The sequence below is a fragment of the Hemitrygon akajei genome, chromosome 6 (genome assembly GCF_048418815.1).
Source record: "Hemitrygon akajei chromosome 6, sHemAka1.3, whole genome shotgun sequence".
Classification (NCBI taxonomy): domain Eukaryota; kingdom Metazoa; phylum Chordata; class Chondrichthyes; order Myliobatiformes; family Dasyatidae; genus Hemitrygon; species Hemitrygon akajei.
In genome coordinates, this window is record NC_133129.1 from 96,120,240 (window position 1) to 96,137,066 (window position 16,827).

Genomic DNA, 16,827 nt, shown 5'->3' on the forward strand with positions numbered 1-16,827 from the left:
TCTGAGAAAGTACAAGGGAACCATTCCCGGCGATGCTTTGAGCAAGTTAAGGGAGTACAAGTCTATCGCTGTATCAGTGGAAGATGATGAAAGCATATTTTTCACAGGAAGGCAAGGTCATCGTGCAAATGCAGGTACCTGTGTAAGGGGTTTTGAAGGTTATAAAAAAGGGCTTGGTGCAATAGCCAGAGAGTTCTGTCCTAGGCCAGGTAACGGCTGTTGGCCTGTGATACAATAGGGAAGAATACGTCGAGGAGAGTTAGACTTGGGGGTGGGGCAGGGTGGAGGGAGAGTGAGAGATCAGCTCATTTAGAGGATGATAAGTATTATTTTGATGCTCTGTCCTGCTAGAGCTGTAGTGATTTGCTTTCCTTTTGTACTGCATTTGTGCTAGTTCGAATGAAGTACTTCCTTGTGGCCTTGAACACATGTATCATCTCCTTCGTTTGCGAATACCCTGAGCTGAACCAGGAAAGAACACATAACAAACATTAAAACAATTTTTGTTTACATGGAGATCTTTGAAGAAGGATTTGCCTACTTGACGTTGCGCCTTCTGTAGATACGACAGATGGTGGGAAGAGATGTGCACGTGATGTATTGAGCAGAGTCCACTGCTCCCTGCAGCTTCTTACATTCCCACGCATTTGAATTGCCATACAGCCAGTCAGGATACTTTGTGTTTACAAAACTATCAAAGTTTATTCACTCACAAAATACACATAACGATCAGGGCTTTACAATACTATTACAATGGCACATCTGTGGAAGAGTGTTAGAATGTCCGGTAACAAGCCAAAAGTCCTGAACCATGCCCAGAATGTATTTCCAGAAATCTGATCACTTGGCTGTCTTCCTACCTGCATACAGGCAGAGGCTTTAGAGCAAGGCTCCAGAGGTAAGGACACCGAAGAGGTGGGTGCAGGAGGCGGAGGAACAACTATGGAATTTCTTCCATTTGGTGTTCAAGGACTGATTGATTGTTCTGAATGAATGCACCTTAGTTGTAATGGACTTTATAAAACAGTAGATGAGTGTGTCCCCATTAGATCATTCAGAGTCTTACCCAATCAGAAGCCCTGGATGAACCATGAGATCTAAAAGTTGCTGAGGGCCAGATCAGAAACATTCAAGTCTGGAAACCAAGAAAACTACAACAGATGCAGGAATGTTCTCCAGAAAACCATCTCACGGGTGGTGGAGATACTGAATCAAACTTGAATCATCGAAGGATGCTCGAGAGCTGTGGCACAGTTTTAATGCTATCACCTCTTACCAAGTGAAATCAAGCGGACACAGGTGACAGTAGGACTTTGCTTCCAGATGAGCTCAATGTCTTCTGTGCTTGCTTTGACAGTGACAACATGAACAAACTTCAGAAACTCCCTCAGCCTGCACTGACCCTGTGACTTCAGTCTCTGAGGTTGATGCGCAAACATCCTTCAGGAGGGTGAACCCAAGGAAAGCATCTGGCCCAGGTGGGGCATCTGACCGGGTACTAATGACCTGATGCTGATCAACTGGCTGGAATGTTCACTGATATCTTTAAGCTCTTGTTTCGGCAGACTGAGGTACTCATCTTCTTCAAGCAAGCTTCGATCTTACAGGTGCCTAAGAAGAACAAGGTAACCTGCCTCAATGACTATCATACACTTACATCCACTGTGACGAAGTGTTTTGAGAGGTTGGTGATGAAACACATCAACTTTTGCCTGAGAACCAACTTGGATCCACTCTAATTTGCCTACCAGCACAACAGGTCCACAGCAGATGCCAGCTCGTTGCCTCTTCACACAACCTTGGAACATCTAGACAGCAAAGATGTGTACATCAGGATGTTCGTCACTGATCAGAGTCAGCATTCAATACTATCATCTCCTCAAAACTACCCGTAGATTCCGGACTACAGAGCGCACCTGATTAAAAGCCGCTGGCTCTAATTTTAGAAATAAAATCATTTTTTAAATTATACAGGCCGCTTCGGATTTTAGGCCGCACCGAATTTCCGGCGGAACGGATTTTCGGCGCACTGGATTTCCGGCGGACCGGATTTTCGGCGCACTGGATTTCCGGCGGACCGGATTTTCGGCGCACCGGATTTTCGGCCGCTTGTAATATGAGATATTTACACAGAAAGATATTACACGTGTTGGGCTTCAAATTCTGCCCTGTGTTCGTTTTGGAAGAGAGACAACCAACACCGGATTACAGTGCAGCGTGGCTTTATTGCAGAACGCGTTTTGCCTTCCCCTTACATTCTGCTCTTATTTATACTCCTTTTTCCCCCAAACCAAACCCTCGCTACACATATTTGGTAAGGCTAAACTTTGTTATACCTACCGGTATTTGGTAACATCGGACACTTGTGTCCTTATTGGCCCGATACCATTCACACACGAGTTTTACTGTTTTTTTGTTTACTGAATCGCTAGTAGTTTCGGTGCAGCGGAATCCTCAGTTTCGCTCCCTCCCTCCCTTGTACTGCTGTCTAATATCACGTGAGCCATTCCTGACCTGAAGCGGCAGTCCCAAATTAAATCTCCACCGTCTCACCATCGATTCATGTATGCCAAGATTACGCGCAGCAGCTCGATTTCCTTGTTCAACCGCCAGATTGATTGCCTTTAACTTAAAAGCTGCATCATATGCTTTTCTTCGAGTGTTTTCCATGTTGATGAGGGTGAGTACAAATGGCTGATTTACAATAATTTGTGAAGTGCGCTTGATTTATCGTACAATTTCATTGGACCTCTGTGAACTACTCATCAATTTTATTGGTCTACTGTTACGAGGCAAAATGTTTTGGCGGCATGGGAAAAAACTTTCTATTAGCCGCATCTTATTATAAGCCGCTGTGTTCAATGCTGTTCAAAGCATGGGGAAAAAGTAGCGGCTTATAATCCGACATCTACGGTAATCAATAAGCTTCAAGACAATACCTCCTTGTACAATTAGATCCTCGATTTCCTCACTTGTAGATATCAGTCAGTTCAGATTGGCAACACACCTCCTTCACAATCTCCATCAGCACAAGGCTGTGTGTTTAGCCCCCTGATCTACTCATTTTACACTTCTGACTGTGTGGCCAAGCACAGCCCCAATGCCATATTGAAGTTTGCTGGCAACACCACTGTCACTGGCCGGAGGAGAGGTGGTGATGAATCAGCATATTGGAGGGAGATTGGAAATTTGGCTCCATGGTACTACAACAACAACCTCTCACTCAATGTCAGCCAGACCAAGCAGATGATTATTCAGGAGGAGGAAATCGGAGGTCCATGAGCCAGTCCTCATCGTGGGGTCAGAGATGGAGAGGGTGAGCAACTTCAAGTTCCTTAGAGGATCTGTCCTGTACCCAGCACATAATTGCAATTACGTATGAAGAAAGCATGGCAGCACATCCACTTCCTTCAGAGCTTCAGAAGATTCGGCATGATATCTAAAACTTCGACAAACTTCTACAGAAGTACAGTGGAGACTGGCTGCATTGCAGTCTGGTATGGAAACGCCAACGCCCTTGAATGGAAAATCCTACAAAAAGTAGTGGATACAACCCAGTCAAATCCATCACAAATAAACCCCCCTCCCCCTTAGGCTGTTGAACCAGTGGGGAAAAGTTCACTTGCCGCATCACTGATGCACAACCTATGGACTCACTTTTAAGGATTCTTCCTCTCATATTCTCAATATTTATTGCTCAGTTTTTTCTTTTGTGTTTGCATGGTTTGTTGTATTTTGCACACTGGCCATTTGTCCGCCCTGTTGGGCACTGTCTTTCATTGATTCTATTATGGTTTTTGGATTTACTGAGTGTGCCCACAAGGGAATGAGTCTCAGGGTTGTGATTGATGGGATATATATAATTTAACACTGAATTTGCTTTGAACTTTGAAATTTGAATCTTCAAAGTAAGTTGTTGGAGCATTTTGTTGTCATTGCCATTTTATTAGGTACACCTATACACCTGCACCTTAATGCAAATATCTAATCAGCCAATCATGTGGCAGCAACTCAATGCATAAAAGCATACAGACATGTTCAAGAGGTTCAGTTGTTGTTCAGACCAAACATCAGGATGGGGAAGAAATGTGATCTAAGCGACTTTGACTGTGAAATGATCATTGCTACCAGACGGGATGGTTTGAGTATCTCAGGAACTGCTGATCTCCTGGGATTTTCACGCACAATGAACTCTAGAGTTTGCAGGGTATGGTGCCAAGAAAAACAAAAAAAAAAGCCAGTGAGTGGCAGTTCTGTGGGTGAAAATCCTTTGTTAGTGAGAGAGTCAGAGGAGAATGGCCAGACTGGTTCAAGCTGACAGGAAGGCGACAGTAACTCAAATAACCACACGTGACAGCAGTGGGGTGCAGGAGAACGCAACACGTTGAACCTTGAAGTGGATGAGCTACAGCAGCAGAAGACCATGTACATACACTCCATGGTCATTTTGTTTGGTACAAACAGTGATGCAACCAGTCAGAATACTGTCAACAGTGTACCTGAAGAGGTTTATTTGACTGCCTGGCAACAAGCCAAATCTCCTTAACCTACGAAAGATGCTGAAGTACCTTTACTGTGATTGCATTTATATGTCGGGGCCAGGACAGGACACGAGGTAAAATGGATGACAATTTTTATGTTCTACTTGTATCTAATCCGGTTCTTCTTTTAAAATGTGTATAACTGATGTTTAATTTATGTTTTTTCTTGTGGCCACTGCCGGTGCTGCTGCTGCTGCTGCGAGTAGGATTTTTAATTGCACCTCTGTATATATGGACTTGTGCAGATGATAATCTAAACAACGTTGACATTGGTAGCTGTGAAGATGTGTCCTGAGAGGTGGGGGGGGGGGAAGAATATGTGGGAGTCTGTCCCCCAACTTCTTCAATTGTTACTTTCTCCAAAGTTTGTGAAGTAAGGCAAAGTGCCCACCACTCAAACTTGCGTTGGAATTGTTTAACTCATTAGCAATGAGTTAAGATGTTTGTCATGCAGCAGTTAGTTGGACGGTGGGTGTGTTGTGCTGGGGAGGAGACTGAGGGGAGGGAGGGGGAGCAAAAAACAGAGAGCGGGGAGTGCAGGGGACTAGGAACGGGGAGGATGGGAGAGGAGAGTAGGGGAGGGGTAGGGGAGAGAGGGGAAATATAGGAGGGGAGGGGGAAGGGGCAATTGGAGGGTGTGAGAGAGTGAGGAAAGGGAGAGAGATTGAGGGGAGAGGTCAGAAAATGATGGGAGGGCGAGAGGGAGGGGGAAAGAGAGAGAGGAAGGAAGGGAGGATGAGAGTGCAGACAAAAAGTACCAGAGGGAGGGAGAGTGGAAGGGGAGAGCAAGTGGAGAGCCAGGGGAAGAGGGGACAGAAAGGAAAAGAAGTGCGAGGGGTCGAAAGAGAGAGAGAGAGAGCAGAGGGAAGGGAGGGGAGGCAGAAAAGCGGAGAGGAGAGGTTGAAGTGGGAGGAGTAGTAGTGAGAGGGGAGGAGAAGGAGGTGAGGAGAGAGGCGACGAGGAATTAGTGCAGACGCCGTGACGTGTACAAGCGGGGCGCACGTTTTCTTTCCCTCTATTTCTATCTCCCTCTCGCTCTCTTCTCTCTCTCAGAGTGAATTTCTAACCCAGGGGTTTCTCTCGTAGCTCTTCTGTTACTGTAAGAACAGCACACCGGGGTGCTGGGCGTGAGGGGACCTGCCCGTGGGTAAGAAGGCGAAGCGCCGGTGCCTGAGTGAGGAGCGGCGGCAGGGAAGACTCGGACCAGTGGCCAGCAATGAGGTAGGCGCGGAGATCTCGGGGCGACTTGCGTTCATTCTATCCCCAGCGCGTCCACAGGCCCTCGGAAGCGCCTGATAGCCCCCCTCCTTCCCCCGGCCCCTCGGAGTCAACAATCCTCCGCAAAAACTCCGGTGGGGCGGGGGATTAGGGGTTAGGCGACTAAATTGTTTTTGATGTTTATAGAACAGAGGTGAGGAGCATGCACTCGACCCGGAGACATAGGACGATATAAAAGATCAGAGGAAGAGATTGAACTGGGCTAAAAATGAAGAGAGGGTGCAAAGAGCGGATTTACAAGTAATACACAGACTCTCTGTCACACGCGCACACAACGCCGACCCGGCAACATCTTGAGGGAAAAAAACTGTCTGGGCCACCTCAGTGCCCGTCCCACCTTTATACACTGGCTTGGGTACCCCAAAAATCACAGCTCCTCAAGAACCCGCCGAGTTACTGTTGAAAGCGGTCACCCTTCCAATACTACGTCCCGTCCGGTTTCGGAAGGACCGAGCAACACCCGAGAGGGTGTAGGAGAGATTCACTAGGATGAGTGGCCCTATAAGATGGACCTCGCCAACTCCCTCGTTATGTCTCTGCTCCTTATCGTCTGCCTACACCAAACCGCACTTTCTGTTACAATTTATCCTGTCCAGCGCTGATGATGGGTCCCGGCTCGAAACGTTGACTGTTTGTTCTGCTCCATAGATGCTTCCTGAACTGCTGAGTACATCCAACATTGTGTTTGTATGCGTGTGTGTGTGTGTTGCTCAAGATTTCCAGCATCTGCAGAATCTCCTTTGTTTTGGTAAACACGGGAAAGGATGGAGAAGCTGGAAATCCAGAACAACTCACACAAATTGCGGGAGGAACTCAGCAGGTCAGGTAGCATCTATGGGAACGCTTTGGGCCGAGACCCTTGTTCGGGACTGAAAGAAAGGGGGAAGATGCTAGACTGAAAAGGGAGAGGTGAAGGAGCTGATAAGCGAAGGCAGAAGGTTCGGGAGGATAAAGGGCTGGAGAGGAGGGATTCTGATAGGAGAGGAGAGTGGACTATAGGAGGAAGGGACCAAGGAGGGAGTGCTAGGCAGATGACAAGAGGTAAGAGGCCGGAGTGGGGGATGGAAAGGGGTGGGGATTTCTTTTAAACCGGGAGAGCAATGTTCATGCCATCAGGTTGGAGGCTACCCAGATGGAACAAAAGTTGTTGCTCCTGGACCCTGAGGGTGGCCTCATCTTGCCACAAGAGGAGACCATGGACCAACATGTTGGAACAAGAACGGGAATCAGAATTAAATGTTCAGCCACCAGGAAGTTCTGCTTTTGGCAGATGGACCAGAGGTAGTCAATGAATTTATTATGGGTCTCACCAATGTAGAGAAGGCCACATTGGGAGCACCAAACACGATAGACAATCCCTGCAGAACTGCAGTTGAAGTGTTGCCCATCTGGAAGGAGTTTTTGGAGGTGAGGGAGGAGGTGAATGGCCAGGTGTAGCACTTTGGCCACTTGCAGGGATAAGTTCCAGGAGGGAGATTAGTGGGGAGCAGTGAATGGACAAGGGACCGACACCTGTGGAGAGCGCAGAGAGAGGGGGAGGTAAAGATATGTTTGGTGGTAAGTTCCCTTTGGAGATAGCAGAAGTTGCGGGGGATGATGTGCTGGATGGGGTGGTAGGTAAGGACAAGAGGAATTCTATAATTGTTAAGACAGTGGGAAGATGGGGTAAGAGCTGATGTCCAGGAAATTAAGGAGATCTGGGTGAGGGTAGCCCCTCCAGTCTGGAGAAAGTGGGAGGAGGCAAAGGAAAAATTGTTGAGGGTGAGGATCAGTTTTGCCACATGGAGGAGGGTGGTAGAGAAGGGGAATTGGTTAGTTCTTTTCTTGAGAACGATGCAAGGAGCCTGATGGCTTCTTGATGGGGGATAGAAGTGTTTAAGGACTGGACATCCATGGTAATAATGTGTTTACAGTTTATTGTTTTACCTGGTATTAACTCAATGCACTATTGTAACTAAATGAGCTCTATGAGTAGCAAGCAAGACAAGTTTCTCACTGGACCTCAGAACATGTGACAATAATAAACCCACTGATAATAGTATCACGACTATCAGTGGAAAAACTAGGTTTATTTGCCCAAGAGCAGAGGAGGCAGAGGCAGATGCTCAGTACTTGAGACACTGCTATTAAACATGGAAACAGAGATTGGAGGAATGCTTCGTTGAGCACCTTTACTCCATCCACAACATTCAGGATTTGACGGTGCCCACTCATTTTAGTTCTCATCCCTACTCCCACTCTGACATATCGGTCTGTGGCTTTCTCTACTGTCATGATGAATCCACTCTCAGGTTAGAAAAGCAACACCTCATATCCCACCTTCTCTTCTCCCCATCTGCTCATCCACTCCATCTGGTTCCTCTGCTCCTTCCCTTTCTCCCATGGTCCACTCTTCTCTTCTATCAGATTTCTTCTTCTTCAACCCTTTACCTTTTCCCCCTATCATATTCCCAGCTTCTCACTTCATCGCCCTGTCCCTGGCCATCCACCTTCCACCTCACCTGACTTCGCTTGTATTTCTTCCTTCCCCCCTCCCACCTTCGTATTCTGACCTGTTCAGTTCCTTTCCACCCCTGGTGAAGGGTCTCGGCCCAAAGTGTCGACTGTTCATTCCCCTTCATAGATGCTGCCTGACCTGCTGAGCTCCCCCAGCATTTTGTGTGTGTTACACAGAAACAGCCCCTTGGCCTTAGTGATCCATACTGACAGAGACACCCACCTAAACTAGTCTCATATGCACCATATTCGTCTAAACCTTTCCTATTCACGTACCTGTCCAAGAGCTTTTTAAATGTGTTACTGTGCCTGCCTCAACACGTCCTCTTGTTCCATATACTCACCACCCTCTAGGTGAAGAGGTTGCTCCTCAGATTCATATTAAATCCTTCCCTTCTCACCCGAAACCTATGCCCTCTAGTTCTTGATTTCCCAGCCTTGCGAAAAAGACTGTGTGCATCTCCATAAGCTCACCCCTCATTCAAAGTTCAAAGTAAGTTGAATATCAAAATACATACTGTATACATCACCATATACAACCCGGAGATTCATGTTTACACGGGCATACTGAATAAATCCATAACAGCGTAGTAACCATAATAGAGTCATTTTTCTTTCTTATTGAAGAGTTTCTTAAACTCATTTATGCCCTCTAGATGCGATGCTGAAGCAGGTCTGACAAGTGAGACAGAAAAAACTGGCTGCAAATAAGTATATTGATCATTTATTTACAAACAGTAAAAAATTTGCCCAAACATATGTTCCCACAAGTTACACAAGCTACAGAAATAAATAGTCCACTTAATTAAAAATGCATGCAGAGCATACCTTCCAGATGGTTCTGAGGACAAAGGGAGAGGGAAAGTATCTCTCACATGTGCTATTCTTTATTCCTTTGAGGTGTGAAGCTGGGCACTAGGTGTAGTGGCATGCAAGCCAGCCAATGGGAAGTGCAGCTGTAGCTTTTAAACAGATCAATCACGACGGAAGTGACCTAAATAAGCCATGCCCCCACAGACTGTTAGTCTTTAACATGTATTCTGACACGTTAGTCTTTAATCTTCATTGTTATTGTTCTACCTCAGTGCACTGTGTAATGATCTGATCTGTACAAACAGTATGCGAGATCAGCTTGGACCATGTGACAATAATAAACCAATTCCAGTTCCAAATATTTCATTAACCTTCAACTTCACCTTCTGTTCTTACCTGCTTCAAAGAAACTGCAGCTATATTTGTTCTTCCCTCCATGCACGACTTTTCTTTCCTATCACTTCCCACCATTTTGTTGGCTGCTTACCTCTCTGGGATATCAACTGATGCGTCAATCAAAGGGACCCTGAGTCAAGGTTTTGTACGTTCATTCATTTTGACTGTTACTCCACTGGCAATGAAGATCCTCCATCTCTGTCTGTCCATACTGTTGCACACAGATGTAGAAGGATTCTTCCTTGCTGTTTTTGTAACTTTTTTTTAACCATTCAGGGTTCTTGGGACTGAGATGAACCCCTGAACCGAGGGTGGGCCACTCTTAGTCTGGCCTCTACACTTTGACCTGTTTGACATGGGTGACCATAACACAAGACCCTGACTCCAGCCAACATCGCTCTCCGGGTCACTGAGGCACACAAGCCTCCAAACCCTATGACAAGGTTCTGGTCCTCTTGGAGGAAGATTGAGTAGAAGTTCATCTTTAGTAATGCTTGAGCTACTGAATGGTTCACGGATCACGGATATCCTCACCTGGTCCCTCAACACCACCTCCTTAGTCAAGAAAGCACTTCTGAACACGCTCAGTACACATTACTTATGATAGCACCAACAACAGTGATACTGTTGTATATTTGACTATATGTTATATATTGACTTTATGTCAACTTGTACATCTAGAGATTACTTCATTATCTATTATTTTATACAATATACAGTACGTACTGTGTTTTGCATCTCGGTCCCAGAGGTAAATAGTTTCGTTTAGCTGTATACATGTGTATGGTTAAATGATGATGAAGTTGAACTTGAACTTGAAGCATGTTCTCTTGGTAGAGTGAGATAGGATCAGGAGGGTAAGATCTATCAAAAAGCCTGCAAATAAGTTTTTCAATGCTCCTGTGCAGACACGTGCTTGTGCAGATGACAAGAAACTCAACTTTGACCATTAATGTAACAAGGAAGCAGACTGTCTCCTCTGATTTTACCATGGAGAAGGACATGAAGACTTCAGACGTTGAGGTAGTGAGAGGTGTTACATTGTGAAAAGACCAACAGGAGTAGAGCTTTCAAAGTTGGGCTTGGGGAGTGTAAAACAGAGGGTTATAGGTTACAGAGAGAATAGGTTACAGAGTAAAATATTCAGGGAATAAAATTGCTTTGTGGCCTAGCGTAGTCACAATGGGCTGAAGGTCACATGAATTAAATCTGGCCCAGTGAAAAACTTTGTTTTGTATCCATACCAATTATTTCATCCTATCAATAAACTGAGGGAATACAAGGGAAAACAATATTAGAATTGTTACAAGGATTACTCCCTGTGTGCTGAATACCCTGAATACCTGTGTGCTAAGTTTTCTTAACTCTCCATCAACTCTCAAAGAATAGAAAAGGAAATACCCAGAAATGAATCTCTGTTGGCCATGTATTCCTTGTGGTCCCACTCTGATCGCCACATGCCTGTGGGGTACTCCACATCCACCATGGTGGGTTTCTGGAGAGGGTTATTGCTGATAATGCATTCAAAACCTTTGCTTTTATATTCATTCCTTACCAGTTCAAATGTTATCTTTCAGTGTTATTGGCTATGGGTCAGCTGACTGACCTAAAACCCCTTCTTATTGGCTGTCATCCAAGCCAGCATCCAGTTATTAGCCCTTTTCTGCATGTGACAGCTGGTAATTTATGGCTTTTTGTTCTAAATCAGTAACCAAACTAGTGACCAGCTCGAATCACTCAGGGTAGACACAGATCCCACCATTCACAACTATGCATGTTATATCTAACCAAAGAACAGCTCACAAATAATATATTTAGAAATTATCTCTAGTCCAGCAGATTACCTGGAGCATTAGCAACTCCAGTTCACAAAATGGAGGAAGCAGAGGAGCTTCACAAAATGGCAAGAACAAAGACAATTGGTGTGTCAACTTCCACTGCCCTCGGTTTATTCAAATTCACTGATTAGTAAACTGCAGTTCTTTCTGGCCAACAGGATGCAGAATAAAGTGTTACAGAGAAGGTGCAGAGCAGACAGACAATAAGATGCAAGCCCATAATGAGATAGATTCTGAGCTCGACTCCATGTTACCATACCAGGGGACTGTTCAATAGCCTCAAGAAGCTCTCTTAGAGCATAGTGGCACGTGCTTTCAGGCTTTTTTATCTTCTGCCTGATGGAAGTAGAGAAGAGACAATGTGCAGGATGGGTGGGGTCTCTGGTGATGCTGGCTGCTTCACCGAGACAGCAGAAATTGTAGATGAAGTCCATGGTTTCCATGATGTGCTGAGCTGTGTCCGTAACTCCCTGCAAGTTCTTGCAGTCAAGAGTAGAGCTGTTGCTGAGCCAAACCATGCTACATCTGGATAGGATGCTTAGTGTGGTGCATTGTTAAAGATTGATGGGGATTAAAGGGGCATGTCAACTTTCTTCAGCCTCCTGAGGAAGTAGATAAACGCTCTCTCATTAACTGTTAACTAGCCTCTGAAACGACTAGAGCAAAAGACAAATAGCAGAACTTTGCGGGTCAGACAACATCTGTAGAGGGAAATGGACAGTCGATGTTTCAGGTCAAGACCTTTCACCTAACAGCAGTAGTGAGGTTGGGGATGGCATTAAACAGGAGATTAAAATTGCGTGCAATAAAAGAAACATAGAAACATAGAAAATACGTGCTGGAGTAGGCCATTCGGCCCTTCGAGCCTGCACCACCATTCAGTATGATCATGGCTGATCGTCCAACTCAGAACCCTGTACCTGCTTTCTCTCCATACCCCCTGATCCCTTTAGCCACAAGGGCCATATCTAACTTCCTCTTAAATATAGCCAATGAACCGGCCTCAACTGTTTCCGGTGGCAGAGAATTCCACAGATTCACCACTCTCTGTGTGAAGAAGTTTTTCCTCACCTCAGTCCTAAAAGACTTCCCCTTTATCCTTAAACTGTGACCCCTCGTTCTGGACTCCCCCAGCATCAGAATCTAGCCTGTCCAATCCCTTTAGAATTTTATATGTTTCAATAAGATCCCCCCTCAATCTTCTAAATTCCAGTGAGAATAAGCCTAGTCGATCCAGTCTTTCTTCATATGAAAGTCCTGCCATCCTAGAAATCAATCTAGTGAACCTTCTCTGTACTCCCTCTATGGCAAGAATGTCTTTCCTCAGATTAGGGGACCAAAACTGCACACAATATTCTAGGTGCGGTCTCACCAAGGCCTAGTACAACTGCAGTAGAACCTCCCTGCTCCTGTACTCAAATCCTGTTGCTATGAATGCCAACATACCATTTGCCTTTTTCACCGCCTGTTGTACCTGCATGCCCACCTTCAATGACTGGTGTACAATGACACCCAGGTCTCGTTGCATCTCCCCTTTTCCTAATCGGCCACAGTTCAGATAATAATCTGTTTTCCTGTTTTTGCCACCAAAGTGGATAACCTCACATTTATCCACATTAAATTGCATCTGCCATGAATTTGCCCACTCACCTAACCTATCCAAGTCACCCTGCATTTTTTTAGCATCCTCCTCACAGCTAACACCACTGCCCAGCTTCGTGTCATCCGCAAACTTGGAGATGCTGCATTTAATTCCCTCGTCTAAATCATTAATATATATTGTAAACAACTGGGGTCCCAGCACTGAGCCTTGCGGTACCCCACTAGTCACTGCCTGCCATTCTGAAAAGGTCCCGTTTACACCCACTCTTTGCTTCCTGTCTGCCAACCAATTCTCTATCCACATCAATACCATACCCCCAATACCATGTGCTTTAAGTTTGCACACTCATCTCCTGTGTGGGACCTTGTCAAAAGCCTTTTGAAAATCTAAATATACCACATCCACTGGCTCTCCTCTATCCACTCTACTAGTTACATCTTCAAAAAATTCTATAAGATTCATCAGACATGATTTTCCTCTCACAAATCCATGCTGACTTTGTCCGATGATTTCACCTCTTTCAAAATGTGCTGTTATCACATCTTTGATAACCGACTCTAGCATTTTCCCCACCACCGATGTCAGACTAACCGGTCTATAATTCCCCAGTTTCTTTCTCCCTCCTTTTTTAAAAAAGTGGGGTTACATTAGCCACCCTCCAATCCTCAGGAACTAATCCAGAATCTAAGGAGTTTTGGAAAAATTATCACTAATGCATCCACTATTTCTTGGGCTACTTCCTTAAGTACTCTGGGATGCAGACCATCTGGCCCTGGGGATTTATCTGCCTTTAATCCCTTCGATTTACCTAACACCACTTCCCAACTAACATGTATTTCCCTCAGTTCCTCCATCTCACTAGACCCTTGGTCCCTTACTATTTCCTGAAGATTATTTATGTCCTCCTTAGTGAAGACAGAACCAAAGTAGTTATTCAATTGGTCTGCCATGTCTTTGTTCCCTATGATCAATTCACCTGTTTCTGACTGTAAAGGACCTACATTTGTCTTGACCAATCTTTTTCTTTTCACACATCTATAAAAGCTTTTACAGTCAGTTTTTATGTTCCCTGCCAGCTTTCTCTCATAATCTTTTTTCCCTTTCCTAATTAAGCCCTTTGTCCTCCTCTGCTGGTCTCTGAATTTCTCCCAGTCCTCAGGTGTGCCGCTTTTTTTTGCTAATTTATATGTTTCTTCTTTGGACTTGATACTATCCCTAATTTCCCTTGTCAGCCACGGGTGCACTACCTTCCCTGGTTTATTCTTTTGCCAAACTGGGATGAACAATTGTTGTAGTTCATCCATGCGATCTTTAAATGCTTGCCATTGCATATCCACCGTCAACCCTCTAAGTATCATTTGCCAGTCTATCTTAGCTAATTCACGTCTCATGCCTTCAAAGTTACCCTTCTTTAAGTTCAGAACCTTTGTTTCTGAATTAACGATGTCACTCTCCATCTTAATGAAGAATTCCACCATATTATGGTCACTCTTACCCAAGGGGCCTCGCAGGAACAGCAGTTATAATGGGTGACTTCAATCTACATATAGATTGGGTGAACCAAATTGGTAAGGGTGCTGAGGAAGAGGATTTCTTGGAATGTATGCGGGATGGTTTTCTGAACCAACATGTCGAGGAACCAACTAGAGAGCAGGCCATTCTAGATTAGGTATTGAGCAATGAGGAAGGGTTAGTTAGCAATCTTGTCGTGGCCCTTGTGGCTAAAGGGATCAGGGGGTATGGAGAGAAGGCAGGTACAGGGTTCTGAGTTGGATGATCAGCCATGATCATACTGAATGGCAGTGCGGGCTCGAAGGGCCGAATGGCCTACTCCTGCACCTATTTTCTATGTTTCTGAGAATTTTCAACCCGGAACGTCAGACAAGCTGAGTTCCTCCAGCTCTTCGTCCATTGTTCCACATTCAGCATCTGCCACTGCATGTATCTCTCCAAAATGACTGGGTGTGCCAATCAGTCCTTGGGATGGTGACGGAGGGGCAATAATTTCTGGGCCACTGCGGCCTTGCACACAGCCTTCAAAATAACAGGGCTTTTTACTTCATCAGCTATGATTAGGTCCGCTTGTACAGGCTTCTCACGTCCACTTCCTTCCCCCAGGAAGCTGAAGATATCCAAGCGTTGTACGTTCCACGTTCTGTGCCTCACTGCGGTCTTTTTCATGACTGTCGGTCTGGTGTTGCAAGCAATGGAAATCCTGGATATAAGGTTATTTCACATTTTTAACGTGAGGGCATGAACCTTGATGAACCTAACTAACCTATTCTATGGTCCTCCCAATTTTATCCTTTGCCTGCACTCTCCCCTTCCCACAGATCTTTGTGCCCCTCCCCGGTTCTACCCTACAATATGCATACAGTGCACCTGCAACCGGTTCCCCGCACTCCCCTAAATATCTGCCGTACACCTATCCCCTGATGGTCCCTATTCTCAGCTCCTTTATTTTTCAGAGTCCAGCACTGCCAGCTCTTTGTGTTCCTGCTTGTCTCTATTCAGCAGCTGAATTCAACCTTCACTTCACTGCATTTGTCTCACAGTTTTATTTCGTTCTGAGCACAGAAAAAGGCCCTGCAGTCCATGCCATCCAAGCTAGAGGCATTTGGCCCAAATCTCTCTAAACCAGAGGTTCCCAACCTTTTTAATGCCATGGACCTCCACTATTAACCAAGGGGTCCATGGACCCCAGGTTGGGAACCCCTGTTCTAAACCTCCCTAATCCATATACCTGTCCAAATGTATTTTAGAAAGTTCAAAGTAAATTTATTATCAAAGAACTTATACATCACCATATAGATTTGTTTTCTTGCGGGCAATCACAGTAACTACAAGAAACACAATAAAATCAATGAAGGACCGCACCCAATAGGATGATAGCAATCAATGTGCAAATCACAAAATAGCAAATGGTACAAATATAAAACAAGAATAAAAACAAAATAGTAATAATAAATAAATAAACAATAAATATTAAGTACAAGAGATGAAGAGCCCTTGAAAGTGAGCCTATAGTTTGTGGGGACAGTTCGATGATGGGGTGAATGAAGTTATCTCCTTTGGTTCAAAGGCCAGATGGTTGAGGGGTAGTAACTGTTCCTGAACCTGGTGGTGTGAGTCCTGAGGCTCCTGTACCTCCTTCCTGATGGCAGCAGCAAGAAAAGAGCATGTCCTGGGTGGTGGGGGTCCTTGATGATGGATGCTGCTTTTCAGCTAAAGGACTGACAGCCAACCGGACAATGATCCCTTTATTCCCACTCGCTACCTTCTTCCAATCAGCCAATGCTCTAACCATGTTAGTAACTTTCCCGTAATACCGTGGGCTCTTAACTTGGTAAGCAGCCTCATATGTGGCACCTTGTGGCCTTCTGAAAGTCCAGATATACAACATCTACTGCATCCCTTTTATCTATCCTACTTGTACTTTCCTTAAATAATTCCAACAGGTTCGTCAGGCAGAATTTTCCCTTAAGGAAACCATGCTGACTTTGTTCTATCTTGTCCTGTGTCACCAAGTACTCCATCACCTCATCCTTAACAACTGACTCCAACATCTTCCCAGCCACTGAGGTCAGGCTAACTGGTCTATAATTCCCTTTCTGCTGCCTCCCTCCTTTCTTAAAGAGTGGAGTGACATCTGCAAATTTTCCAGTCCCCTGGCACCATGCCAGAGTCCAATGATACTAAAAGCCAGAACAAATAGACTGAGGAACAGCTTCTACCCCAGAGCTGTGGCCTCCATCACACCACTCCCACAGAACAATGACTGAAACTGTGAGCACACACAAGGACTCAAATACTTGCACTAATGGCACTTTGTGCGTTACTGTGATATTCTGGTGTGGCTGCA

General features: G+C 45.1%; 1 protein-coding gene across 5 annotated transcripts in view; it reads left to right on the forward strand.

The window, feature by feature from the left end:
- Positions 1-1,928: 1,928 nt before the first annotated feature.
- Positions 1,929-16,827, forward strand: part of gal3st4 (galactose-3-O-sulfotransferase 4) — a 33,270-nt gene continuing 18,371 nt past the window's right edge. Inside the window, exons 1-4 of one of the 5 annotated variants that reach the window (XM_073048924.1) lie at positions 1,929-2,680; positions 5,628-5,762; positions 5,946-6,059; positions 15,084-15,191. In XM_073048924.1, the coding sequence (XP_072905025.1) occupies positions 6,028-6,059; positions 15,084-15,191 (140 nt within the window). In that variant the 5' untranslated portion in view covers positions 1,929-2,680; positions 5,628-5,762; positions 5,946-6,027. Of the gene's footprint in view, positions 2,681-3,054; positions 3,317-5,627; positions 5,763-5,945; positions 6,060-15,083; positions 15,192-16,827 lie in introns of those variants that run through there. The other 4 variants (XM_073048925.1, XM_073048926.1, XM_073048927.1 and 1 more) reach the window with 4 other exon arrangements.